The sequence below is a fragment of the Sorex fumeus genome, unplaced genomic scaffold (genome assembly GCF_029834395.1).
Source record: "Sorex fumeus unplaced genomic scaffold, SorFum_2.1 ptg000032l, whole genome shotgun sequence".
In the NCBI taxonomy this organism is placed as follows: Eukaryota; Metazoa; Chordata; class Mammalia; order Eulipotyphla; family Soricidae; genus Sorex; species Sorex fumeus.
This window is the reverse complement of record NW_026606089.1, coordinates 12,124,314-12,151,850: the sequence shown is the minus strand read 5'-3', so window position 1 is coordinate 12,151,850 and position 27,537 is coordinate 12,124,314. Positions and strand designations below refer to the sequence as shown.

The 27,537-nt window shown below is 57.6% G+C and overlaps 3 protein-coding genes across 7 annotated transcripts in view; 2 read left to right on the top strand and 1 right to left on the bottom strand.

The window, feature by feature from the left end:
* Positions 1 to 8,006, top strand: part of EWSR1 (EWS RNA binding protein 1) — a 31,702-nt gene extending 23,696 nt beyond the window's left edge. For 3 of the 5 annotated variants that reach the window (XM_056116463.1, XM_056116466.1, XM_056116465.1), the window contains 6 exons: positions 4,377 to 4,506; positions 5,418 to 5,540; positions 6,136 to 6,298; positions 6,580 to 6,677; positions 7,227 to 7,479; positions 7,649 to 8,006. In XM_056116463.1, coding sequence (XP_055972438.1) covers positions 4,377 to 4,506; positions 5,418 to 5,540; positions 6,136 to 6,298; positions 6,580 to 6,677; positions 7,227 to 7,479; positions 7,649 to 7,688 — 807 coding nt within the window. In that variant the 3' untranslated portion in view covers positions 7,689 to 8,006. The remainder of the gene's footprint in view (positions 1 to 4,376; positions 4,507 to 5,417; positions 5,541 to 6,135; positions 6,299 to 6,579; positions 6,678 to 7,226; positions 7,480 to 7,648) is intronic. The other 2 variants (XM_056116462.1, XM_056116461.1) reach the window with 1 other exon arrangement.
* A 10,575-nt stretch (positions 8,007 to 18,581) lies between these two features.
* On the top strand, positions 18,582 to 23,767 carry GAS2L1 (growth arrest specific 2 like 1). Its single transcript, XM_056116560.1, has 6 exons — positions 18,582 to 18,737; positions 19,666 to 20,341; positions 21,409 to 21,516; positions 21,597 to 21,693; positions 21,785 to 21,950; positions 22,452 to 23,767. Exons 2-6 carry the CDS (start codon positions 19,685 to 19,687, stop codon positions 23,482 to 23,484), a joined length of 2,061 nt encoding a protein of 686 aa, XP_055972535.1. The 5' UTR covers positions 18,582 to 18,737; positions 19,666 to 19,684; the 3' UTR covers positions 23,485 to 23,767.
* A 152-nt stretch (positions 23,768 to 23,919) lies between these two features.
* RASL10A (RAS like family 10 member A) lies at positions 23,920 to 26,389 on the bottom strand. The gene is made up of 3 exons (XM_056116561.1): positions 26,123 to 26,389; positions 24,997 to 25,121; positions 23,920 to 24,506 (listed from the first exon to the last, which is right to left on the bottom strand). Exons 1-3 carry the CDS (start codon positions 26,339 to 26,341, stop codon positions 24,239 to 24,241), a joined length of 612 nt encoding a protein of 203 aa, XP_055972536.1. The 5' UTR covers positions 26,342 to 26,389; the 3' UTR covers positions 23,920 to 24,238.
* Between the last annotated feature and the right edge of the window lie 1,148 nt (positions 26,390 to 27,537).

The following is a 27,537-nucleotide window of genomic DNA, read 5'->3' as shown; positions in this document are numbered from 1 at the left end:
CAGCTTAAGTAGTAGAACTTTCTTTATGAAGACCTTTAAAATACTTGGCATATTTCATATTCGTTTGTTGCTTCTCCCCACTTTCAGATTGTTTTATCATTGACTTTTAATCATAGGTGTGCCCGTGATACTTTGTTTCACATAATTGTGTTTTCAAACTTTTTAAATTAAGGTTTATTATACTGTTAATATGGTTCCTTGTGTACATCATTCCAACACCCTCCCCATCGGCAGTGTACCCACCTCCCTTCCCTTTCAAAATACCCCCATGAACTTGTTGTGTGGATTAGTTCTCCCATTCGGTTGCGGGGGCTTGCTGTGTGTCCTGTGTCCCACGTTGAGTGATCGTTCTATAGTTGTCCTCTCTCCTGTGACTGATTGGCTTTTATTCCATCCATGCTACAGCAGATTACATGATTCTGCTCTTACAGCTGCACAATATTCCATTGTGTATATATGCCACGGTTTATTGATCCATTCATTTGTAACTGAGCATTTGGGTTGTTTCCATATCTTGGCTATTTCAAATTTACATAATTTTGCAGAGTAGTGATTAAGAGCTTTTCTGAGAATATATCAGAACAAAACTGATAAGAACCCATGGATTTATATATTACAAGTGCTCTGGGGTAAAGTAAAAAAGGAAGAACGGAAAGACTTAGATGAACTGGAATGTAGCACAGCTCAGAAAAAAAGAGTTTTTCACGATAGTGGAAGGAATAGCACAGCAAAGGTCTTGGGGTAAGAACTGTAGCAAATTAAAGGAAAATGGGGTGTTTTTTTTGTTGTTGTTGTTGGGGTTTTTTGTTTGTTTTGCTTTTTGAGTCACACCCAGTGATGCTCAGGGGTTACTCCTGGCTCTGCACTCAGAAATTACTCCTGGCGGTGCTTGAGGGACCATATGGGATACCGGGGATTGAACCCAGGTTGGCCACGTGCAAGGCAAATGCCCTACCCACTGAACTACTTGCTCCAGCTCCCAGGAAAGTAGATTTTTAATGTTTTTAGGGTCACACCCAACAGTGCTTATTTGCTTACTCCTGAGATTAGGAAGTTGAGGCCTGAGCTACTGGAATGGTGGTGGGTTTTTAGGGCATTAGAGAACACCCATTTGCAGCTGGAAGTGCCCTAGATTACACAAGCTCAGAATTGGGGGATCCTATTACAGTTGCTTATATTTTCTCTTATGAAACACCTGTTTATGTGTTACACTCATTTTTCATTGGGTGGTAATTGTCAGATTGCTAATTCTTCTCTGTGGCTCTTTTATTCATATTCTTTTGATAACTAGAATTTTTGTTTTTTGTTTTCTGTTTTTTGTTTATTTGGATCACACCCGACAGTGCACAGGGGTTACTCCTGTCTCATGCACTAGTGCTCGGGGGACCATATGGGATGCTGGAAATCGAACTCGGGCTAGCCATGTGCAAGGCAAATGCCCTCCTATCGCTCCAGTCCCCCAAGAATTTGTCAATTTTAATGTAGTTGGGCTTAGCGGTCTTTTTGTTGCTGGATCAATTTGTAGTGCTTTGCATTTTATCAATATCTGCTTTAAAATTCTACCCAGGGGCTGGAGCCATAGCACAGCCGGTAGGGCGTTTGCCTTGCATGCGGCCTGCCCGGGTTCGATTCCCAGCATCCCATATGGTCCCCCGAGCACTGCTAGGAGTGATTCCTGAGTGCAGAGCCAGGAGTAACCCCTGTGCATTGCCAGGTGTGACCCAAAAAGCAAAATAAATAAATAAATTTAAAAAAAATAAAGTTCTACCCAGTTGGTGGTGGGTAGGGTACCATATATAAGGAAAGCACCTTAACTTGCATACTGTCTCTCTGGCCCCATAAGATGTATTTTAAATTTCAATTACATGTTTACCAAATTTTTAAAACATTTTCCAAATACCAAATGGTCTTCATTTCTCCCAGGAACTTACATATATCTCCATGTATTTACTTATGTATTTATTTTTGCTTTTTGGGTTACACCTGGCTAAGCACTCAGGAATTACCCCTGGCAGTGCTCAGAGGACCATATGGGATGCTGGGACTCGAACCCAGGCCGACCGTGTGCAAGGCAAATGCCCTACCCTCTATGCTATCGCTTCAACCCTTTCCACATAAATTTATGTCCTTAAACGTCTTGTTAAACCTTCGTTGGTTTAATTTTTAGGTTTCTTAAACAGATTTGGGGGGGGGTATAGTTACCCCTCGGCAGTGTTTCAGGACCATGCAGTGCCAGGTATCTCATATGGGCCTTCTGTATGCAGATCATGTGCTCTAGCATCCAAGCTCTCTGAACTAGCACCCCAGCCCCAAAGTGACTTTTTTTTCTTCTTAAAAAATTTTTTTGTTTGTTGATGGAGCACACCCAGTGATGGTCAGGGGTTACTCCTGGATCTGTACTCTGACAAGAATCATTCCTGGCAGGCTCAGGGGGCCATGTGGGATACCAGGGATTAAACCCAGGTTGGCTGCATTCGAGGCAAGTGCCATCCATGCTGTACTCTCTTTAGTCCTTAAAAATTATATTTCTGATTGTTAGAGCTATTTAGACAGAAGAATTGATTTCATCCTCTGCAATTGCACTTTTTTTTTCCTTTGCCGTATCGGGGGTTGAACCCAGGTCTCGCAGATGCAAGTGCTCTACCTCTGATCTACATCCTTTGCCCAAACTTTTTTGTATTGGGACCATACCCCGTGGTGCTGAGGGCTTACTATATGTATGTGGTGCCCCTGGGATCAAATGCAGATTGGCCACACTCAAGCACCTACCTGCTGAACCCTTCTCTGGCAGGAGACCAATTTTGATCACTCTTATGTTACTATGTATGTGTGTTGCTCATCTGGGTTTTTAGGGAGGGTATCTGGTGTTAGGGCCTGGGGATATCAGCAGTAAAGGACTTTATCTGCATGTGTGAGACCCTGCATGAGATTGCCGACCAGTAGGCAGAAAGTTGTGTTTAGGCTAGAGATTTAGTGATAGAACATCCTACCTTGCACATGAGAACCTGGTTTTAATCTCTGACACACAAATAGGAATGTTTAGGGGCTGAGTGGTAGTACAGTGGGTAGGGTGTTCACCTTGCACTCGTCCAAGCCGGGGTCTATTCCTGGCATCTCATTATGGTCCCCTCAAGCACTTTGGGTTGTCAGGAATGGGATGTTCTATAAGTTGTTCTCCCAGGGAGTTTCTATCTCTTGTTTTTGCTAATGACCTACCTTTCTTCCTTAACTCCCTCCCGACACCTGGCACTGCTCAGAGGTTACGCCTGCCTGGGGACCATGTGGGATGTCTCTTGAGCTCCTTAAATTTTTTATTTCCTTTTTTTTAAAAAAAGGCTCGAGCGGGCCCAGTAACGTCTCCATTGGAGACTTTGTTGTTACTGTGTCTGGCATATCAAATACGTCACGGGGAGCTTGCCAGGCCTTTTTACCTTTAAAAATTATTGTCATAGCTATCAAAAATTCATTAGGCAACCAAAGCAAGCTGATGACTAAGCTCACGCTTTGCATGCAGTAAGAATTCGTCAAGGTTGAAGAGATAGTTGAAGCTCAGTGTACTTGAGCACATATTTTGCTGTGTATACAGGAGGCTCTGGTTTTGGTACAACTTCCAGCATCACATGATTCCCCAAGAAAAAAAGTTTTACGTGTGTGAAATAGATTTTTTTAAAATACTTAGGCAACCATATGGCGTCCAGGGAGTCAAACCCAGATCAGCCACATGAAAGGCTGGCACCCTCTGTGATGCACTATCTAAGTATTTTTAGTAAGAGTCACGGTCTCCAGCGAGCCCTCAGTGTGTCTCCATTGGAGACTTTGTTGTAACTGTGTTTGGCATATCGAATACATCACAGGTAGTAAGAGTATGAAGTAATAAGTTTGTTTCATTTAGAGATAAACTGACATTCCACTGAATGAGTTTATATAGAAAATGTTCTGCATTTGGAGCTGGAGAGACGGTGTAGGAGGTAAGGCTCTTAGCTTGCCTGCAGCCACCCCTGTTCAGCCCCCAGGACCATGTGTGTTCCTGCCAGATACCACCAGGAGTTTCTCCACAACACTGCTGGATGTGCTCTAACCATCCCTACACCTCCCCCCAAAATAAGGTTAAGGGACTTCTGGATCGCTTTATGTGTTTAAGCCTGGGGTTCGCACTGGCAGTTCTCTACTAGCTAGACCAGTAGTTCAGTGCAAGCCCAAGGATGTGATGCTGCTTGGGCCCTGCAGGTGCCAGGGTTTCAGCCTGGTTTGGACACAGGCTCTCTTACTATTGTACTATCTTCCCTCCTCCCATCTCTTAATTGCACATTGCCCAACCAAAAAAAAAAAAAGGCTGCACTACAGTCATAACCTAACTGTACTGTTTTTTTGTCTAGATGAACAAAAGAACTGGACAACCCATGATTCATATTTACCTGGACAAGGAAACCGGAAAGCCCAAAGGTGATGCCACGGTGTCCTATGAAGACCCGCCAACTGCAAAGGCTGCTGTGGAATGGTTTGATGGTAAGGCACTAGGTCAATAGAGTGCTTACTGGCCCTTTAGCTCCGCCTGCTCTGGGTCTTGGGAAGTGACCTAGGGAAATATTTAGTGTGTCAGCCTTCGGATAAAGAAGGGTTCTGTGGACTGCAGAAATGGTTTAATGGGCGAGTTCATAATTTGCAGGAGTACCAAGTTTGATCCCTGGCACCAAATGCTCCTTCAAGCACTCCCAGGAAGTGAGCACTGCTAGGTGTGGGCCAAACACCAAAAATGGTTGGAGGATGGGGCTGGCAGAATGATAATGCAGAAGTCAGGGGGACCGGGTTCATATTAGCTCCTGTTTGCGGGCATCTCACACATCATCCTTTCCCTCACTCTGCAGGGGTGGCTGCTTTGTCCCCAGCATCTGGAGTCCTGAGTATTGCTGTGCATCCTCAGGCCCTAGCGTTGAACCACCCGGGTTCCCTGAGCAGTGTGTTGAGAGCCCTCAACTGTTTCAAAGGAGGGCTTGGGCATGGCCAGCGCAGGTTCCATCCCCAACACCCCATATGGAGTGATCCCTAGGTTTGGCCAGAAGTTTTTTCTTCAAAGTAGCAACAGGGAGATGAGCTCAAGGGCCCTTGAAGCTAAGTGTCAGAGGACAAGTGCTGGCTCTCCTCTTCACCGCTGCTTATTCATCTTGTCCCTGCTCTGACTCCACACCGGGCAAGGGAGTCAGTACGAACCACGCCTCTCAGAGAGGTTTTTAAGTGTCTTGTAAAAATTTAACAAGCCTTGCCCGGAAAGATCTTAGAGAACATAGTGGGAGACACACTGAAGGCATGAATGGAGATGATGGCATTGGAGTAAGAAAGAAAAAGGAATTCAACTAGCTTTGCTTAATTCCTGGGGCAGTGGCAGAGCTTGTAATTGATGTTGTATTATCTTGTTCCAGGGAAAGATTTTCAAGGAAGCAAACTTAAAGTTTCTCTTGCTCGGAAGAAGCCTCCAATGAACAGCATGCGAGGTGGAATGCCACCCCGAGAGGGCCGAGGAATGCCACCACCACTTCGTGGAGGTATTCAGTGCACGTTTTCTGAATACTACTATGGTGTTGCTATAGAAGTGTTTAGGGGTCAGAGAGCTGGTGCAGCAGGTAGGGTACTTGCTACCAGGGTTCAGTCCCTGGAACAGTTCCGGGTGTGGGCCAAAATAAAAAAACCCAAATAATAGTACAAAAGGGGCAGAAAGATAAGAGTGCTGGAGCACATGGTTTGTGTTCCAGTTCAATCCGATCTCCACAGTCATTTGACCACTGCCAGATGTGGCCTAAAACAAAAGCTAACTAGTAAATGGGGGGGGGGGGTTGCCTAAATGGTGTGGAGAGGGTCGTGAGATAACTCACAGTTGATGCACACGATGCGCATGCAGAGCCCCAAGTTTGAATCCCAGCATCGCATGATGCCCATGAAATAGCAGAAACTCAACAGCTTGGAGAGACAGTGCCGTGCTTTCTCTCTCCTGAGAACGTCTGAAATAAGGGACATGGAAGCACAGCTCAGCTTGGGCGGCGGTGCAGAGTAAAGGAGCCAGGGCAGATCTGTGAATGCCTTTCATGACTTGTCTGTAGGAAATCTGGCGCCATATAGACATGACTTTGTTTATTCCTGCAGGTCCAGGGGGCCCAGGAGGCCCAGGGGGACCCATGGGTCGCATGGGAGGCCGAGGAGGAGACCGAGGAGGCTTTCCCCCAAGAGGGCCTCGGGGTTCCCGAGGGAACCCATCAGGAGGAGGAAATGTCCAACATCGAGCTGGAGACTGGCAGTGCCCCAATCCGTATGTACTTCTCTTGGCAAAGTGATTCCTCCATCTCCCCCACCCTCTCGGTCTGGACAAGATCAATAACAACCCGGTTGGTTGGTGGGTGGGGTGGAGGCCTGACCTGTTGTGTGTTGCTGCTGAGGCGGCATTTCGGTGGGCAGATTCTCATAATGTTGTGTATCCTGGGACCCAGTGCGGTGATGCTGGCTAGAGGATAACCTGCCTGCTCAGATGTCAAGTCTCCTCTTGGCTGGTTCATCGCCCTTGGCTCAATTGGTTGGTTTAATTTTATGCAGGGGATGTGGAAACCAAAACTTTGCCTGGAGAACAGAATGCAACCAGTGTAAAGCCCCAAAGCCTGAAGGTTTTCTCCCACCACCCTTCCCGCCCCCGGGTAAGTGCGGATTTTGTGAATTTAACTTTTGTTTTTGTTTCTGGGTCACACCCGGTGATGACTCACTAGTTGCTCCTGTTTCTGGGTTGCTCTTGGTTCTGTACTCAGGAATCGTAACAGGCTCGGGAGGTCATATGGGTCGAACCTGGGTTGGCTGCATGCAAGGCAAGCGCCATACCCACTGTACCATCTATCTCTCCAGCCTGAAAAAAGAGGACAATTCTTTTAACTAACCTGGCAGTGCTCAGGGCTTAAACCTGACTCTGTGCTCCGGGATCACTCCCGGAGAGTTTCGGGGGAACCTTATGGGATGATGGAACCCAGGTCTCCTTTGTGCAAGGCAAATAAATGTCTTGCCTGCTATGCTGTTGCTCTGGCCCCAGAACTGGATTTCTGTAAGCTATCGTGCCACCAGTTCGATCAGTGCCCTGATGTTTAGACTGAGTACGTACCTGCATTTCTACTGGGGAAAGGCAGCCGATCCTGAGCATTCGAGCATATACCTAGTCTATGTTCTGTCACTTACTGTATCTTTTCACTTTTCCTTAGGTGGTGACCGGGGCAGAGGTGGCCCTGGTGGTATGCGGGGAGGAAGAGGTGGCCTCATGGACCGCGGGGGTCCTGGAGGAATGTTCAGAGGTGGTCGTGGAGGAGACAGAGGTGGCTTCCGTGGTGGCCGGGGCATGGATCGAGGTGGCTTTGGTGGAGGCAGACGAGGTGGCCCTGGGGGACCCCCCGGGCCTTTGATGGAACAGATGGGCGGAAGAAGAGGCGGCCGTGGAGGCCCTGGAAAAATGGATAAGTATGTGATGGGACAAACAGCTGCGTGCTACTGGGACGGACATTAGAGATGGTGCAGAGTTTTCTGGCTGGGAACAAACAGGACGCTCGTCCTCGAGCTGGGGCTAGTCTGCAGGAGGGGCTTCCTTGCTTTTCCCCAGGCTAACCCATTGTCCCCCTGGCTTTTGCAGAGGCGAGCACCGTCAGGAACGCAGAGACCGGCCCTACTAGACGCAGAGACCCCGAAGAGCTGCATTGACTACCAGATTTATTTTTTAAACCAGAAAATGTTTTAAATTTATAATTCCATATTTATAATGTTGGCCACAACATTATGATTATTCCTTGTCTGTACTTTAGTATTTTTCACCATTTGTGAAGAAACATTAAAACAAGTTAAATGGTAGTGTGCTGAGTTTTTTTTTTTTCTTTTAAAAGATGGTTGTTTAACTAAGACTAAACAATGGGAACCCTTTGTGAGCATGCTCAGTATCATTGTGGAGAACCAAGAGGGCCTCTAACTGTAACAATGTTCATGGTTGTGATGTTTTTTTTTTTTTTAAATAAAATTCCAAATGTTTATAAACAGTCATCCTTCTCAGCCTCTGTTCCAAAGTCACTGCATGTTGTGTGGTGAGTGCACTGACCCAACCCACCAGGATGTGGTCCTGTACGGCCAAAGACTTGTTCAGTTTTCTCTTAACTATCAGAGCTAAGCCTAGTTAATTCGGTGTTAAGAAGGGTTAGAATGTCACTTAGACATTGATCTCTGCACATGGGGGCAGGTAGCTCTGATTGAATCTACCATACTTGTTCCTTGATTTTGTTGTGACCTGGTATTGCTTAGATACCTTGCAAGTAGTGAGATTCAGACCTTTTTAGTTTTAAAATATGCTTACGGGGGCCAACGTGATAGTACAGACAGTAGGGCCTTTGCCTTGCAAGCAGCTGACCTGGGTTTGAGCTGTGGCATCCCATATGGTTCCCCAAGAATCGCCAGGAGTAATTCCTGAGTATCACTGGCAATAAAATGTGGTTAGAAAAATAACCCCTTTGGCAGTAGATGACACAATTATTCCCTTTCAGTAGCTGTTTTTGGTGATGCTTCTGGGCTCAGACTCCCCTATAGACAGAAGGGGTCTGGGGTAAACCCTACATACAGTCATGTGTATTTCCCATGATCAGGATCTGGTTGGGGAAGCACCTAATGTGGCAGACTCCAGCCTGCTCATTCTTTTTGTTTAAGGCCATGTCTGGCTGTGCTCAGGACTTAACTCCTGGCTCTGGGCTCAGGGATCACCCCTGGCAGTGCTTGCGGGGACCATATGGGGTGCTGGGGTTGAAACTGGCTTGGCTGTGTGCAAGGCAATTCCATACCAGCTCTACCATATCAAGATCCAGTCTCCTCATTTTTTGTGCTGGTAAGAGTTGGGGGGCCCACAGTAAACCCAAAAGGAGTTTTACAAATTTCCTTGGTGAATATGCACTGCACTCACTTAGAAAACTAACCCTGGGGCTGGAGTGATAGATAGCACAGCAGGTAGGGCGTTTGCCTTGCATGCAGCTGACCCGGGTTCGATTCCCAGCATCCCATATGGTCCCCTGAGCACCGCCAGGGGTAATTCCTGAGTGCAGAGCCAGGAGCAACCCCTGTGCATCGCCAGGTGACCCAAAAAGCCAAAAGAAGAAAGAAAAACCCTCAGCTTCTCATCCTACCCTAGAACCTTTTATTTACTGACTTTTGAGCCACACCCAGCAGAGCTTGGGTAATTATGTAGTGCCAAGCATGCACTCCAGTGCTTCTAGCTATCACCTGCCGTAAAGCCTATTTGGGTGTTGGTTTGGGGGGATTTTTTTTTTCTCTTTGGGTCACACTCAGCAATGCACAGGGGTTACTTCTGGCTCTACACTCAGGAATTACCCTGGGTGGTACTCTGGGGATCACATGGGATGCCGGGGATCAAACCCGGGTCGGCCACCTGCAAGGCAGTCCTTCCAGCTCCTGTAAAAGCTATTTGAAATGTCTCTGGCTTCTACTGAAATCAGCTCTCACTGACGAACTTCAAGTGACGAACAGTAGAATGCTTGGGTTTCTTGCTGCTCGGCTTCCTGCGCAGCCCTTCAGGCCAGACTCAGGGCCTCACTACTTAGCCGCCCTTCCACCACACGGTGCAGGTGCCAGTGCCAGCTCTCGCTGGGGTCCAGTGGGTTTAAAAAAGGTCTGGGGGCTGGAGAGAGCACAGCGGGTAGGGCGTTTACCTTGCATGCGGCCGACCCAGGTTTGATTCCCAGCATCCCTTATGGTCCCCTGAGCACTGCCAGAACTTCTGAGTATAGAGCCAGGAGTAACCCCTGTGCATCGCCAGGTGTGACCCAAAAAGCAAAAAAATAAAAAAGGTCTTGGAGCTGGAGAAATTAGTCCAGCAGGGAAGGTGTGCGCTTTGCTTGTGGCAACGTGGGATTAATACCTGACAGGGACCTCATACAGTTCCACTACACAACCAGGATTGATGCCTAAGCACAGAACTATCACCTGGCGTGGCCCCAAAACAAAAAAGACGGCTATCTTGAGGTCAGAGCCACAGTACTGCAGGTAAGGCACTCGCATGCATACTCGAGTATGATCCCCAGCACCCCATTTGGTCCCCGAGCCTTGCCAGGAGTGATCCTGAAGCACAGAGCCAAGATTAAAGCCTGAGCACGGCCAGGTGTGGCCCCAAAATAAAACAGCTGTCGTGTCCTTGACAGTCTCAGCAAATAGCACGTGCCAAGAGCCAGAATCTTTCTCCTGCAGCCTCCACCCAAACCCAGCCCAGCCCAGCCGCCCCTCCCACACACACACACCTCCCACCTCCCTCTGTAGCCAGGCCACTGGGCACCGTGCTGTCATCCGCCACAATTTCCAAGGTGAAACAAGCCCGGCCTCCAGAGCAAGGTACACGGGCAAGGGAGAACGTACTGGTAAGGCGATGGGCAGCGCCAGCTTCCGTTCCCGGCACCACAGACGTTCCCTGAGCACTGCTCGATGTAGCTGCTAAAGTCCAGATACAAAAGTTTCCAGGAGAGCACCAAGTCTAAAATGGGGCGGGAGCCCAGGAAAGTTCTGCAACCTCTTCAGTCCTTTCCCCATGGAGACCAGAGTGGATTCTTGATACTGAAAGTCATCGCCGCTGCCTGTAGCACAGTCCGGATAAGGACACACCCACGTCATCACCCTGAGAGGCCTCACCCATCTAACTCTAGCCGGGCTGGGGAGAGAGCACTGCAAGCAGAGCACATGCTTTCTTCCATCCTGGCAACACATGTTACTGAACAGTGCTGGGAGGCACATCAGCACCGAGCTAGAGAAGCAATACCCCAGGCTGTGGCCCTACTCCATCCCACCCCCCACATACACAAAAAATTGTTCTAACCATTGGACACGGAGTATTCTCTCACCTCTCAGATAAAATGGGGATCTGCCCTCAAGGCACCCTGGTGAGATGGAGGGGACTGGCCTCTGGCCTGCCCACACGCAGGTATCTGGTTCCTGAAAGGCCAGCACTCCGGCAGCAATCGGGACAGAAGGAATGGACGTCCCTAGTTGGCAGCCTAGACAGAGCAGCCCATTCCCAGTCCTGCTGGCCCTTAAAGCTGTCCAGCACTGGCCGCCTCTCCCTCCTCCCCACAGGGTCTGTCACTAGCACTAAACAGCCCCCTCAGGCGTTTTATGTCCAAGTTCCCTAGTCCTGGGCGAGAGGCGGCGGCGAGGTGGGCTGGGGACCAAGGTGTCGGCCTTGCATCCCGCCAACCCTGGTCCAAATCACTGGCATCACATACAATCCCGAGCACCGCGGGGGCTACAGTGTGGGGACACATGGCTCCAATCCCTGGTACTGGTGCAGCCCCTGCACATGGAGGCAGGAGTGGTCCTTAAACCACATTGGGTGTGATCCTCAAAGCCAATTTTTGCACACCCAGCTGTGCCCGGGGTTCACCCCTGGCAGCTCGGGGAACCATATATCGTGCCGACCAAACCCAGGTCAGCCGCGTGCCCTACCCATTGTACTATGGCTCTGGCCCCTCCCCCAAATGATTCCGAAACAAAGAGTAGGGGCCAGAGAGAGAGTACAGCAGGTGGGGTGCCTGGCTTGCCCCAGTGGCCCCACGACCTTTGCCCAGGTTTACAAGATGGGGCCAGGACAGACAAGACTGTCGAAACTTGTTTTGTTTTGCTTTGGGGCCACACCTGGCAGTTCTCGAGACTTACTCCTAACTCTGTACTCACGGATCATTCCTGGCAGGGCTCAGGGAACATCTGGGGTGTCCAGGATCAAACCCAGGTTGGCTGTGTGCAAGACAAATGACTTACCTGCTATATTCCAGTCACGCATATAGTTCCCCAAGCCCCATCAGCAGTGACCCCTGAGTAGGGGTCAGAAGTAAGCCTTGAGCACTACTGGGGATGACCCCACACCCACACCCTTTCCCTCCACCACTCCCAGGCCATGCCAGGCTTGGAGTAAGGGCGAGGAGAATGAAAGGCCAACACACACACACACACACACACACACACACACACACACACACACACAAAAGCTTTTAAAAGTCTTGTCTAGGGGCTGGAGAGATAGCACAGCGGGTAGGGCGTTTGCCTTGCACGCGGCCGACCCGAGTTCGATTCCCAGCATCCCATATGGTCCCCTGAGCACCGCCAGGAGTGACTCCTCAGTGCATCGCCGGGTGTGACCCAAAAAGAAAAAAAAAAAGTCTTGTCTAATTTGGAGATGGGACAGACACACGCCCCAAAAAAAGCTTTTAAAAGTCTTGTCTAATTTGGGGAGAGGGGCCAGACACACACACACACACACACACACACACACACACACACACACACACACACTGTCCTGTAGCACTGTCCTCCCGTTCATCAATTTGCTCCAGCGGGCCAAGTAAAGTCTCCATAGTGATACTTGTTGTTACTGTGTTTGGCATATTGAATACATCATGCTAGCTTGCCAGGCTTTGCAGTGAGGGCAAGATACTCTCAGTCGCTTGCCAGGCTTTCTGAGAGGGGCGGAGGAATCGAACCCGGCTCAGCCAGGCTGGCTACGTGCAAGGCAAACGCCCTACTGCTCTCTCTCTCACACACACACACACACAACCAAAAAAAAACTTTTAAAAGTCTTGTCTAATTTGGGGAGAGGGACCAGAGAAGAGTTGGGAAGGGTTGGGCCACACCCAGGGGTGCTGAAAGGCTGTTCCAGGCTCTGTGCTCAAGAGAGCTCCTGGCAGTGCTCAGCGGGCTACGTGCAGTGCCCAGGATCAAACGATGGCTGCAGAAAAGGCGAGGACCCTAGCCCCCCACCCCCATCTCTCCTGCTGCCTGCTTAGTCCCACGCCCTGCTCCACACCATTCCTGTGCTCGTCACTTACACTACAAAGTTTCCACACCGTCTCCTCGGCTGGCCGGGCCACATCTTGCAGACCCGGGCAAAGGTTGTGAGGCCAGTGGCTAAACTAAGATGTGCCCCACACGGGGACAAAGGCCACCTGGGAGAAGGCTCAGGAGCTAGGGAACTGTGACAGGGCAGTGACAGGCAATCAAGCCTCTGGCCACCAGGACACCAGGGCCAACAGCTGGCCCGCCCGTGGGCCACCCCATCCTGCCGCCTTGAAACAGAACGATGGCTGCAGAGCAAGGGGTGCACACGGCAGGTGGGGCCCCGGGCCTGGACTTCTGCTTTTCTCTCCCAGAAGGCACAGGCGACCCCGAGAAGCCTCCACTCACCCAGCAGGGCCTGCAGCTACCTCTGGCCTGGAGAGCTGCAAGCTGACCCAGTCAGCACCGAGCTGGGCCATGCCTGAGAACCTGGACTGAAACCCCAGCACCCTCCTCCGACCGCCACCAAGGCTGAACCGCCTGCTCCCTGGCTGCCAGCAGGCCCAGCCGGAGCCTACATGGGGCCTCCCGAGTTCTGCACGCAGAGAGCGTGTGGGCGTGTTGGGAAGGGCACGGGGCAGCCAAGCACCCCCCACCCCAGCCGTTTCTGGGGTTGCCCAGAATGCTGGGATGATAACAGCCATACTCACAGCTAGAGAACTCGAGATAGGGGAACAAAGCCTGCAGCCAGAGCACTGTGGGCAGGGCACTTGTCTTGCACACGGCCGACCTGTGTTTGATTCCCCTCATCCCATATCGTCCCCTGAACCCCGGTACTGCTGGTAGCACTGAGTTGTTCTGTCATTTTCCACCACCTGTGGTGGGTTTCCAGGTGTCCACCGAGCAACCCAGGTTGAAAGCACACAGGTCACTTACAAGCAGGAAGTTTGGGTCCGGGAGCTCCCCAAGCAGTGCTCTGGAGGTCCGGGAGCCCCAGCAACTCCTGGCCAAGCAGGCTGGCAGTTCAGTGCCGGGCCCCGAGAACGCGATGCTTCTCAGTCCCTCTGGTGTTGGGGAGATCGGGGCCACGACCAGCGGTGCTGGGAGCCTTCAGGCTGTGCCCTGAGAGGCACGTGGTGCCCGCCTGAGCCCTCCCCACTGGGCTATCTCCCGCACACAGTGTGCATGGTTCTTATCGGCAGCTTTCACCCACCTCGGGTGGAGGCAGAGGATGGGGGTGAAAGTCCCTGAAAACAGACTTCACAGATACCAAAGGAAGATAACGAAGTTCTTGGGAACAACTCGATACACAGATTAGGAGTTAGGGTGGGGAAACCCCTGGCATTGCTCAGGGCTTACTCCTGGCTCTGAACTCAGGGAGTCAATACTTTTTTGTTTGTTTTTTGGGTCACACCTGGCAATGGACAGGGGTTATTCCTGGCTCTGTACTCAGTAATCACCCGTGGCGGTGTTCAAGGGACCATATGGGATGCTGGGAATTGAACCCGGGTCAGCCATATGCAAGGCAAATGCCCTACCCACTGTGCTGTCGCAGCCAACCTGGGGGTTTGATCCCCTGTACCCCACAGGGTCCCCCAACCCTGCCAGGTGTAAACCCTGAGAACCAACGGGTGTGCCCTCCTCACACAAGAAAAAACAAACAAACAACAACAAAAAAAAAAAACCTTTAAGGGGCTAGACTGATAGCACAGCAGGTAGGCCATTAGCCTTGCATGCAGCTAACCCGGGTTCAATTCCCAGCATCCCATATGGTCCTCGGAGCACCACCAGGAATAATTCCTGAATGCAGAGCCAGGAATAACCCCTGTGCATCACTCGGTGTGACCCAAAAAGCAAAAAAGCAAAATATATATATATATAAATATATATATATGTTATCCTTGAGTGTCCTCCTCCGATACCTGCGAACTCTGCCCCCTTCCAGAAGTTCTGGCAGTGGCTTACCCAACAGTCACACCCCCCTTAGACGCAGAGAGAATCCACATTCTTACCACCCGCTTTCCTCAGGAACCCCCTACTGCAGCCTTCTGAAACCTGCTCAGACTAAAGTCACACTGCCTGTGCCCTGCCCAAATCCCTTCTGTGGCTTCCACGGTCCTCAGGGGAGGTCAGGACACGAAGCTCTATCCAGCCAGGCCTCATTCCTGCCCCCTCGTCCCGCGCCCTCCCCCCCTGCCATTGCCTTATCTTTCTGGAACACGCCAGGTGTATGTCTACTCCGAGGCTCTGACGCCAACACTTTCCTTCACCCAGATGTGCCTCAGCAAGGCCTTGGCTGGAACCCGGGCGCCAGTGATTTCCGGCCACAACACAACCAGGACCGTGAGCACCACAAGGAAGGGGAGTGATCCCTGGCGTGCACCACACTAAGTGTGGGAGCACCGCAGCCAGGCACGGAGAGAACCCTGGGCCACTGCCACGATTCCCAAGGAGGGTCCGAGAGATGGCTCAGCGGGCAAGGTGCTCGCCTTGCCTGCTGCTGGCCCCTGTTTGAATCCCTGGCACCACATACGGTCAGTCCCCTAAGTACCATCAGGGCTCACTGCTGAGCACAGAGCCAGGAGTAACCTCTGTGCACTGGGATGGTGTCCAAACCCCCAATCCCCAAAAACAAAAACTAAGAGGGGATAGAAAATAATAAAATAGGGGCTGGAGCGATAGTACAGCAGGGAGGGCGTTTGCCTTGCACACACCCAACCGGGTTTGATCTCCAGCATCCGATATGGTCCCCTGAGCACCAGGAGTGGTTCTTCAGTGCAGGTCAGGAGTAACTCCCAGGCATCGCCGATGTGCCCCCAAAACAACACCACTGAAAGAAAATAACGAAAATTGGGGCTGGAGCGATAGCACAGAGGGCAGGGCATTTGCCTTGCACCTGGTCAACCCGGGTTCGATTCCCAGCATCCCATATGGTCCCCTGAGCACCGCCAGGAGTAATTACTGAGTGCAGAGTTAGGAGTAACCCCTGTGCATGGCCGGGTGTGACCCAAAAAGAAAGAAAAGAACAAAAATTGAGCCAGAGAGATAGCACAAAGGTTAAGGTGCTTGCCCTTGCCCGGAGGCTGCTGACCTAGGCTCCATCCCAGTGCAGTATATGATCCCAGAGGACCGCCAGAAATGATGCCTGAGCACAGAGCCAGGAGTAAGCCCTGAGCATCACTGGGTGTGGCCCAAATACCAAATCATTATCACGGGCCAGAAAGATAGCTGAATGGGCTGGAGCACATGCTTTGCATGTGGGAGGCACATATTTGAACACAGCTAGAAGAACTCCCACCAGGTGGGTGCAGCTCCTGACTGGGGCTGCAGAATGAAAAAAACTAATAAAATACGAAAGTGAATAAACAGGGCTTGCAAGATAGTCCCGGTTGAGTCTCTGGCACTACAAAGGGCCCCTCCGCAGCCCTGGGAGTGGTTCCTGAGCGCACAGCCAGGGTAAGCCCGAAGCAATCCTGGGTGGGGCCCCCAACCCAAACCAGGCCCAAAAGGGTGAAAGGAAAGTTAATAAAGACAAAGAAGGGGGGGGGGGGCTGGAGCAATAGCACAGCAGGTAGGGTGTTTGCCTTGCAGCGGACCCGGGTTCGATTCCCAGCGTCCCATATGGTCCCCTGAGCACCGCCGGGGTGATCCCTGAGTGCAGAGCCAGGAGTAATCCCTGGGCATCGCTGGGTGTGACCCAAAAAAGCAAAAAAAAAAAAAAAAAAAAAAAAAGAGAGAGAGAAAGAAGGGGATAGAGCAACTTTCTATCGGCTGGAGATATCATAAGGTAAAGGTACTTGCCTTGCATGCAGCCGACTCTCCGTTGACCCTCGGCACTGCATGATCCCTGGAGCACTGCCAAGAACGACGCCAGAGCACAGAGCCAGCAGCAGACCCTGAGTACCTCCAGGTAAGTCCCAAAACCCATCTCCCAAATTGCTGCCCCATTTCCTCTCCCACCCTTCCTTCCTCCACACTCTGTTCCTCTCTCCTGACTTTACCTCAGCCCGGGGGAGCTTTCCTGCCACTGGAGTTCTGAGAAGCCATTATGGAAACTTACTCCCATAATGAAGGGGGGGGATGGGGGAGGGGCAGGACACACCTTCCACTTTCAGGGCCACTGCAGGTGAGAAATCCCCCCCTCCCCCAGTACTGAAGTTACCAAACTGGAAAATGAAGCCTGCTAGCACCAGGAGGTCACCAAGAGGTTGGGCACCCAGTAGGCACTCAACAAATATTCCTGATCCTAGAACCTCATCATTCCCACCTGTCACCTCCAAAGCCCAGTTTCTGTTCAGCCGCGCCCTGCAGTTCTCAGGCTTCCTCCTGGTTCTGAGCTCAGGCATCACTCCAGGCCGTCTCAGGGGACCATCTGGGGAAACCGGGTATTGAACACTGCTTGGCCGCGTGCAAGGCAAATGCCAACTCGCTGCACTACCGCTCCGGCCTCAAGCCTAGTGCTCTCATTGCTCTCTTGCCTGTCCCCCATTTGGCCTTGGTGAGGTTCCTCCTAAAGGTGACTCACCAGCTCCCTCAGGTTATGGGCACAGAGAGGCTCTGGCACAGGGACGAGCTTCGTTAACGCTTCGGTGGTTCTCCTGACCGCCCTTCTACCCAGCTAAGCCCAGGAAGCTGAGGGACTTCCTCCAATCTGACCAGGCCTCTCCAGGCAAGTTTAGGGGAAAAAACAAAACAAAACAAAAAAGGGCTGGAGAGATAGTACTGAGGGTTGGGCGCTTGCCTTGCACGTGGCCTACCAGGGTTCAAATCCCCAGCATCAGGGCTGGAGCAATAGCACAGCGGGTAGGGCGTTTGCCTTGCACGCAGCCGACCCGGGTTCGGTTCCCAGCATCCCATATGTCCCCTGAGCACCGCCAGGGGTAATTCCTGAGTGCAGAGCCAGGAGTCAGCCCTGAGCATCGGCGGGTGTGACCCAAAAAGAAAAAAAAATCCCCAGCATCCCCTATGGTCCCCAAAGCAGGTCCTCCTGCAGGTCGCACCTCCGGGTGTGGCCTCAAAATATAATTAAAAGAGCCAGAGGGAGTTAAACCTTCCCCACTTAGCCCCCCGCCACACCCCTCTCCGCTGCCATTCAGCTTTCTGTGTCACCGAAGTGGCTGGGGGCTGACCAGTGTCCGAGTGGATCAGCCTACCTACCCCACCCGTGAAATGGGTCCCCAAATCTCGGGTGTAAACAATGAGTCGAGCCGCGAAGGGCCAGCGGCGGGGCGGCCACCCCCTTCCTCCTCCTCACCACCACCCCCCATCCCGCTCCTCCTCCTCCTCCTCCTCTCCCCCCCCATCTCCTCCTCCTCCTCCTCCTCCTCCTCCTCCTCCTCCTCCTCCTCCTGGGTGGGTCTGCGCTGCGGGAGGAAGGTCGTTGCACCAGGCCGGCCTCGTGCATCTGGCCGCGGAGATGCGCTCCTGCCGGAGGTGACTCGGCGCCCCCGGCCCGTATCGCTTCCTGGGCTCATCCCGGGCACTGCCCACGGGCCCGCCCGCCCGCCCCGGACAGCGCGCGATTAAAAGGGCCCGATCCCGGCTCCGCAAAAACAGAACCCCGAAGGGCCCAAGCCCCCCGGCGGCCCCCGGGGCGGGGGTGACCCGGGCGGGGGGAGGGGCGGCGTGGGAAGGGGCCGCGCGGAGCCCCGCGGTCCCGCCCCGCCCGGGAAGCCGGTTCCGGACTCGCGCTCCGCCCCGCGCCCGCCCGGGGCCCGCGAGCCGCGCGGCCCCTTTAAGAGCGCGCGGCCCCGCCCGCCCCTCCGGGCGGGATCCGAATTCCAGGGAGGCGGAGACGCGGCGCCGAGGCCGCGGCTGCGGGTCCGGGATCTGCGGGGCGCGGGCGGCGCCTCCCTGCGGGCCCGGCCCGGCTCGGCTCCCGCCGCGGCGATGCTGCCCGAGGCCGCGGGATGAGCCAGGTGAGCGCGGGACCCCGGCGCGCAGGGTCGGTCGGCGGCCCGCGGCTCCCCTCCTCGGGCTGTGTGACCTTGGGCAGCCCGAACCCTCTCTGGGCCGGGCCCGGCGGCGCGCACGCAGCCCCCGGCGCCGGCCCGGGGCGGGGGGCGCTCGGGGAGGCGGGGCCGGCCCTCTCCGCCCGGACCCCGGCGTGCCTCGCTCTCCCCCTCCGTGAAGTGGAGCGAGCAGCCCCCGTCTGCGCCGTTAACTCCGGGTGCTCGTCCAGTGCTCCTGGTGCTCGGGAAGCGGTCGGCGGGGGGCGGCCCCGGGGCCTTCCGGGAGGTGGGGTCGCACCGGCCCGGAGTGATGCCACGCATCTCCCCAGGGGCCGGGCGCCGAGTCCCCGTGCTCCCCCAGAGCAAAAGCCCAGCCGCAGACTCCTGAACACCGAAGGGGTTTCTGGAAACCCACCCCACCGAGCCCCGGAAGCAAAGGGAGCCGTTTGGAGCGCTCTGCTGCGCTCAGGGATGACTCCGGCAGTGCTCTGGGAACCGAGGGGGGTGCTGGAGATCTAAGCCGGGTGGGCCCCCTGCGAGGCGCGCGCCCTACCTGCTGGCCTATCTCTCCAGCCTGAAGGAAAATCTTGTTTGTTTTCCAGGGGGGGCCACACCTGACTCTTAGTGACCACACCTGGTGGTGTTCAGGGGCCCAGATATGGTACTGGCCACAGCCACCTACTAGGCCAGCACCTTGACCTTTGTACTGTGTCTGTCCTGCTCGAAGAAAGAGAATCTTGGACCCATTTCACAGATGAGGAAACAGAGCCACACGGCCGGTGCTTGAAGTGTGGCCATCTGGCCTGAAGTGACAGACAGGCAGGGGCCGGCGGGCATGGCTGAGCGTCTGTTCGGTGCCCTTGCTGGGTCCTGACCTGTGTCCCCCTACCCGCAGTGACTCCACTGGCCCTGGCATGGCGGACCCCGTGGCGGGCATCGCGGGCTCGGCGGCCAAGAGCGTGCGACCCTTCCGCTCCAGCGAGGCCTACGTGGAGGCCATGAAGGAGGACCTGGCCGAGTGGCTCAACGCCTTGTACAGCCTGGGGCTGCCCAGCGGCGGCGAGGGCTTCCTGACGGGGCTGGCCACAGGCACCACCCTCTGCCAGCATGCCAACGCCGTCACCGAGGCTGCCCGCGCGCTGGCCGCGGCCCGCCCGGCCCGGGGGGTGGCCTTCCAGGCCCACAGCGTGGTGCCCGGCTCCTTCATGGCCCGAGACAACGTGGCGAGCTTCATCGGCTGGTGCCGTGGGGAGCTGGGGGTGCCCGAGGTGCTCATGTTCGAGACCGAGGACCTGGTTCTGCGCAAGAACGAGAAGAGCGTGGTGCTGTGCCTGCTGGAGGTGGCGCGGCGCGGGGCCCGCCTGGGCCTGCTGGCCCCCCGCCTCGTGCAGTTCGAGCAGGAGATCGAGCGCGAGTTGCGGGCCACGCCGACCGCCCCCCAGTCCCCCAACGCCGCCGCCGCCACCACTGCCGCCGCCGGGGAGGACCTGGCCGAAACTGCTGGAGCCCCCGGGGCTCCCGCCCGCGGGCCCCGAATGACACCCAGTGACCTACGTAACCTCGATGAGCTGGTGAGTCCTACCAGCGCCCACCGCCGCCCACCTGCGGGGATGCTGTGCCCCGGGAGCCCTCCGCTGCTGCCCTGACTGCTCTGGGCCACCTTCCCACGCTGCCCCTGAAAAGGGGACATCGCCTGCGTGGCAAGGGCATGAGAGGCCTCCCAGGAAGGTCACACAGCCCCCCTGCACCTGGCAGAGGAGAAGGGCCCCATGGCACCATCTCCTCATTTCCCAAAGTGCTGACCGGGCCCCAGGTAAACACTGGGCCTTCTGTCGTGTGTGTGTGTGTGTGTGTGTCTGTGTGTGCGTGTGTGTGCGTGTGTGTGTGTGTCTGTGTGTGTGTCTGTGTGTGCGTGTGTTGGCTCAGAGCCTGCAGGGACCTCCTGCTGCTGCTCCCAAGACCTGTGCGTCCCCGATACTCCCCCAGCCAGGCCCAGAGTTCGTCTTATCACCAGATGAGGACTAGGATGTCCCGATCCCAGAGCGGGGAGCCCGATGGCTGCCCCCACACACGCACCCCCGCACCCCGGGTCAGGGTCACTCCCTCCCTGCGCTGCCTGCTCATTTCAGCGTCTGGCGGCTCCGGGCGGGCGGGGCTGCTCACATCCAGCCTGGCAGCTCCAGGCCTGAAGGCATGTGGCGGCCGCTGGGAGCCAGCAAGGCAGCGGCCCGAGTGTGTCCGAGCACCCCTGCTCCGTGTCTGAGGCGCTGCCGGCCGGCCTTGGCTTTCCCGCCCCTGCGGTGGGTGAAGGGGGACCACAGCCCCCACATCTGCTCAGCAGCCCCGAGAGCCAAAGGGGAAGGAGCCGCAGGGGAGAGGTCAAGTGTGGCGGCCGTCCGAGTGTGGGCAACGCTGCCCAGCCCCCGCTCCCCGGAAGGACTTCCTTCCTCCTGACCCTGGAGCTGCTGACACCAGGTCCCCGAAGCGGGGATGTGAGGGGCAGGGGGTGCAGCTCAGCGCTGAAGCACGTGCCTTGCCTGCGTGAGACCCAGATCGGTCGCCGGCACTGCCAAAGGAATGAATGGAGGGGGTGGGGAGAATCTGACCCTTCACCTCCACTTCTCCACGGTGCGCTCAGGTCAGGGAGATCTTGGGCCGCTGCACCTGCCCGGACCAGTTTCCCATGATCAAGGTCTCGGAGGGGAAGTACCGCGTGGGAGACTCCAGCTTGCTCATCTTTGTGCGGGTAAGCGGGCGGGCGGCCCCACGGGCAGACGGCTCCAGGCCCCAGGCGGGCCGTGACCTGCTCCCTCGGGGCTCCCACAGGTACTTCGGAGCCACGTGATGGTCCGAGTCGGTGGTGGCTGGGACACGCTGGAACACTACCTGGACAAGCACGACCCCTGCCGCTGCTCCTCCTCAGGTCAGGGCGGCCGGCGGCAGGGGTGGGGGGCAGCGGGGAGCGGGTCTCTGCCTCCCCCACCTCACGGCCCACCTGCCTTCTCCCCCCGCAGCCCACCGCCCTTCGAGAGCCAGCACCTTCTCCCCGCAGAGGGTGTCACCCGCCCACAGCCCCCGGGCTGCCAGCCCGGTCCCCGGGAGTGAGCGGCGGGGCTCCCGGCCAGAGGTGGCACCCGTCAGCGCCCGCAGCTCCAAGGAGGGGCCCGAGACCCCACTCAGGTGAGAGGCAGGAGGACTTGGGGGCGAGGGGGCCAGAGGTGGGGGTGTTGGTCTTGGCCCAGATGACAAAGGAGCCTGCGCCCGGCTCCAGGAGTGACTCACATTCTGGGAAAAGTTCCCGTGGGTGGGGGCGGGCCTGACTTCCCGTCTCCATGGCAACGCAGGAACAACACAGCTGGGGCGGGCCCTGGGGCTGGGTGCCGGCCAGTCCAACTCTGCTTCCTCCTGCCTGGCCACCAGGCCTGCATGCCCGGCCCAGGAAACCAGAGGCCCGGGGAAGGGAGTTTAGGGCCCTGGGAGGCCTGGCTGCTTCCTCTGTCTGGGGCTGAGGGGTGCCTGGAGCAGGAAGCTGCTGCCCAGTGTCTCACTTCTCCCTGGAAGTCCCCAGGAAGGACCCCCCTTCCATATGCACACCACAGGTGTCTCCCCACCCTGCCTGACCTCTGCTCGCTCCTCCCCCACACCACGATGCCTCACCTCCCTCTTGTTCCCCTGCCCCAGGCCTCGGGACCAGCTGCCTCCCCCCCATCCCCGTTCCCGCCGGTACTCCGGGGACAGCGACTCCTCGGCCTCCTCAGCTCAGAGTGGGTCCCTTGGTACCCGCAGCGATGACCTGGTCATTGGCCCCCAGAGGGAGCGGCCTGGCCGGCGGCTGACGACCAGCACCCCTGCCTCCCCGAGACGGCCCCCCGCCCCCCGCAGCCAGTCTCGAGACCGGCTGGAACGGGGACGCCCCCGGGGGGTGCCAGGAGGCCGGGGGGCTCGGCCGCCAGCCCCCAGCCCTGCCCGGCGTGCCCGGAGCCAGAGCCGGGACGAGCAGGCCGTGCTGCTGGTGCGGAGAGACCGAGACGGGCAGCATTCCTACGTGCTGGGGAGCAGGGGGGGCTCTGGGAGGAACAGCCCCCAGACCCCTCGTGCCCGCAGCCCCGCAGCCCCCCGGCCTCCCCACGTCTCTGGCCCCAGCCCGGAGCTGGGCCCCACCCCGGCCAGCGTCTTCCGCACACCGCTGCAGCTTGACCCCCAGGAGGAGCAGCAGCTGTTCCAGCGCCTGGAAGAGGAGTTTCTGGCTAACGCCCGGGCCCTGGAGGCCGAAGCTGGCAGGACCCCCGCTGGACCAGCCCCTGAACCCGCGCGGGCCCCAGACCACCCAGCTCCTGACTCGGCTTACTGTTCCTCTAGCTCCTCCTCCTCATCCCTCAGCGTCCTGGTTGGCAAATGTGGCCAACCTGGGGACTCTGGTCGGGTGGCCAATGGGCTCCCCGGGGCTCGAGGCCCAGCCCTGTCCAGTTCTTCTGACGAAGGCAGCCCCGGCCCGGGTGTGGGGGGCCAGCCGGATGCACCTGGGAGCCTCCCGGCCTGCCCGGAACCCCCGAGGACCTGGGCACGAGGCCGGATGGACACACAGCCAGACCGAAAGCCCTCACGCATTCCCACACCTCGGGGCCCCCGACGTCCGTCTGGACCCTTGGAACCAGGGGCCTGGCATGCCCTGCACTCGGTTACCCCAAGGGCCGAGCCAGATTCCTGGATGTGATGGATCTGCCACCAGACCCCCCCCCCCCCCATTTCATCACCTTTTCCTTTGTGGCCTTAACCCCTCTGCATCAGGGAACCGCCCTCCCCCGCTGCCTCTTGGGGACCAGACCTCATGGGACCACTTGCACAATGGGACCTCTGTTGTACATTCCGGTTGCGGGATCAGCGTTGCTATTTAACTAATATTATTGAATGCCTTAGAGGAGGCAGGGCCAGTTCACTGGGGACTCCTGAAGTCCTGTGGCCCTGCAGAGCCTGACAGTAAAGTTTTGTTTCAATCACTTGTGTCTGCTTTTTGGGGACTCAGCATTGGCTTGGGCCCGTCAGAGTTTTGGGGGCCCTCCCTCATCGAATCCACCAGGGCAATCTCTGGAAGCTCAACCTCCAGGATTCACACGGGGCGCCCCAATTGCAGAAATGCCCGAGCACTGGCAACGGTTTCCACTTTATTGCCTCCTGAGAGGTGTGACTTAAAGTTTCTCCAATGAAGCACTAAGAGCAGTCTGAGCATCCAATCAAGTTCACGGCCAAATCCCTTTCATCCAGTAAGATCTTGACCCAGAGGGGTTCAAGGTGACCCAATGAGGTTCCAAGACAGGCCCATCGCCCAGGGGTGGGAACTTCCTTCCTCCAATCAGCACGAGCACGCTCCCATCCAATCCGAGGCAAGTTGGACAGTCTTGTCCAATCCGGCTCCTGGGTTGTATCCGTCCTCTGCCCCGCCCCCACGTGAGCAGCGCGGTCCAATTCGGTCACATGAGGCTGCAGCGCGCGGGGTGCAGCGCCCCCTGCAGGCGCAGGGCCGGGTGTGCAGGGCGCGCGCGCACCAGCGCACAGCGCAGCAGCTCGCGGAAGAGACGAAGCACGTGCCAGTTGTACTTGGCTGAGCACTCGAGGTAGCCGCAGCGCCAGCCTCTGCGCACCAGGGTGGCCAGTGCACGCCGAGGTCCGAAGCGCAGCCGCTGCCGGTCCCGCTTGTTTCCCACCACCAGGATGGGCGCTTCAGGCGCGCCTGCCGGCCTGGGGGGTCCAGATGGAAATGAGGGCCACTGTGCCATGGACCCCAACGCCAGAAAACCCCTCCCCCGGCAGGGATACGGTCCAGAAGCATCCCTCTGGTGGCCGGAGACCCTCAGCAAACACACCCTGGTTTTTGTTCGGTTTGGGGGTCACACCCGGCTCTGCTGGGGGTTACTTCTGGCTCTGCACTCAGGATTACTCAAAGAGACATACTGGATGCCGGGGATCGAGTCTGGTTTGGCCGCCTGCAAAGCAAACGCCTTCCCTGCCGGACTATCACTCCGGCCCAGCAAACACACAACTCCGACCCAAAGACCAGGATCTATCTGGCTGGAGATTTTCCCTCGGACAAAGGCCTGACTCCAAAGGCCCGCGAGCTAAATCACCAAAAACACCCACCTCGGACAGAAGCCCGGCAAACTTTCCCTTCTTTCCTTCTTGCCCACCTTCCCCAGCCCCCCACCCCCACCACCACGCAGCGGCCCCCCACCTGGTCTCCGCGATGCGCTGCCTCAGGGCCTTCACGTAGTCAAAACTGTCCAGGCTGCAGATGTCGTAGACGAGAACGAAGGCGTCGGTGTCCTGCAAGTTCCAGTCCTTCGAGTCTGTCCGTTCCTGCGGGCGGGAGGCCAGGGTTTGCTGGACCTTCCTCCCCCTGCCTGGCGCCCCAATATTCTGCAGGGACCCTGCGGCTCAGATCACGGCCTTAGTTCGCCGGCAGTGACCATCGCATTTCTCGGCCCTCTCCCCGCCAACTTCTGTATCCTCTCGGCTGCCGGGGTGAAAGCTCCCCCAAATGTGCCCGAGGCGGGTCGGCCACCCTGTCGCTCTCGGTGTCCCCGCGGTGCACCCCACCTTCCTCCTGCTTTCAGCTTCCCACTCGGGCCAGGCCCCGCCCCTGCCTCCACGCCCTAGCTGTTTACCTCGGCCTCCGAATTCCAAAGCCCACGCGCTGCTCCTCAGCCCCTGGAGGGCTCGCAGCTGGACTCATTTAGGCCGCCCACCTACGCCTGCACACACGCTCGGCTTGCCCCCGGGATGCGTTTGCCACTTCCTTGCACCAGAACTTCAGGCTTCCAGGTGCCAGGCCAGGCGCCACTCCCTCCAGGAAGCCCTGCGAAATCTCGCCTGCTCTCTCCTCTGAGGCTCTCAGCCCCCTCCGGCTCCACGGGTTAAAAGTCTCTCCTGGATCTGCCCCAAGGAGGCTTTGCACCGTGTCACGAGAATGACACACTGGCTCCGTGGAAGCTCCCCCCGGCCTCTCCCGGGGCGGCCCTGCTCAGAACTCAGGCTGCTTCCCCGTCTCCAAAGGGACGAACCCGCCACGCCACTCCCTCGGCCAGACCCCACAGAGGCTCCGGAGGGGAAAAGCCCCTTTGCAACATCATCCAGTCTCCGCCTGGTGTGGGGCTCGAGGAGGGCAGGACACACACACACACACACACACCCGAAATACACGTTCCGCCTTTCAGCAGGTGAACACGGCCGGACACACACACACACACACACACACACACGTCTGCATGGCGGCGCACACCCGGCCACACGCTGTACAGACACGCACACACAGCCTTCCACGCGGCCACCCGCCGCCTGCCCGCCCCCGGGGCTGCTACCTCCGGCCCTGCCGGGCTCGGACCCGGGCCAGCGCCATCGCCGTCGCGGATGCTCAGGTCGTAGACGGCGCCGTCGAGCAGCACCGCCGGCCGGTAGAGGCACGGTCCATCCGTGGGTCGGTGGCGCTCCGGGTAGTCGCCGAACAGGAACTGGCGGATGATGGCCGTCTTGCCCACGCCCGGGGCGCCCAGCACGGCCACCCGCAGGCTGCCCCCCATGGCCCTCGCGCGCCGCCGCGCCCCGCGCCGGGGAGCCTCATGGGCCGGCGCGCGCCGTGCGCCCCGCGCCCCGCGCCCCGCGCCCCGCGCGCCCTGCCCGGTGCGCCCCGGCCTCGCCGCGCCGCTCGCCCGCCCCGGACGCGCGGGGCCGGGGCGGCCGGGCCCGGAGACAAAGCCGGTGGCGGGAAGGCGGCGCGACCGCCCAGCAGGCCGACGGGGACGGGCCGGCGGGTGCGGCGGGAGCGCAGGGAGAAGCGCCCCGGCGCGCCGCGCGCACGCCCGCCGCCGCCCTGCGGCGCCCAAGCCCGAGCCGCGACCCCCGCGCGCCGCGGGTCCTGCGGCCGATCGCGGCGCGGGGGGCGAGGCTGCGCCCGGCGCGCCCGGCCCTCCGTCCTCCGCTCGCTCGGGCGCCCGGAGTCGCCGCCCCGGCCGGCGGCGCGAGCGAGTGAGCCGAGCCGGCTGGAGGCGGCGATGAGGTAACCGCCCGCCCCCCTCCCAGCCCCCCGCGGCCGGCCCGGGACGCCCCTCCCAGCCGGGGCGCGGAAGGTGCCCAGCCCCCCGCCCTCCGCGGCCGCGGCCCCCTCCCGCGACGCACAGTCCGGTCCTTCCCGCCCACGGCCGCTCCTGCGCGCGGTGCTCCCGCAGCCCGCGCCACGCTCACCCGGCGGGTCGCCTCGGGGCGCCGCGGTGCGACCTTGGGCGAGTCGCGGCGGGGGCTGGCGCCCGGCTCCGCGGCCCGCTCGGGCTGCCGCCGCCCGCCGCGCCTCGCTGCCCTACTACGCGCCTCGGGGCCTCTACCACGCTCTCGCCTACTCAGTGCGGGATGGCATCGCCCGGGCCCCCGTCGCCCGGGCCCCCCAGCCGCCACCTGCTCTCCCGGGGAAAGGAGAGGGACGGAAGCGGAAGGGGAGCCCCCGGGAGGGGATGCGCCCGGCCGGTGAGCTCCTCCGAGGAGCCCCCAACCCGCCATCCCACCTGCCCACGCGGGGACGGGGGAAGGACCCCTCGAATGGCTGTCATGCGGTCATGTGGACGCCAGCCCAGCAGGCGCCGGGTGACAGCAGCTCAGCCCCACGTTCCGGTCCCGGGGGCGTGGAAGGGCCAGAAAAGGGCCAGAAAAGAGCTGGGCCTGACCGCTCCACCTGTAGCTTTCCTCCAAGCCAGGAGCCTCCGCCCCGCACCCCCTCTGCCTGGAG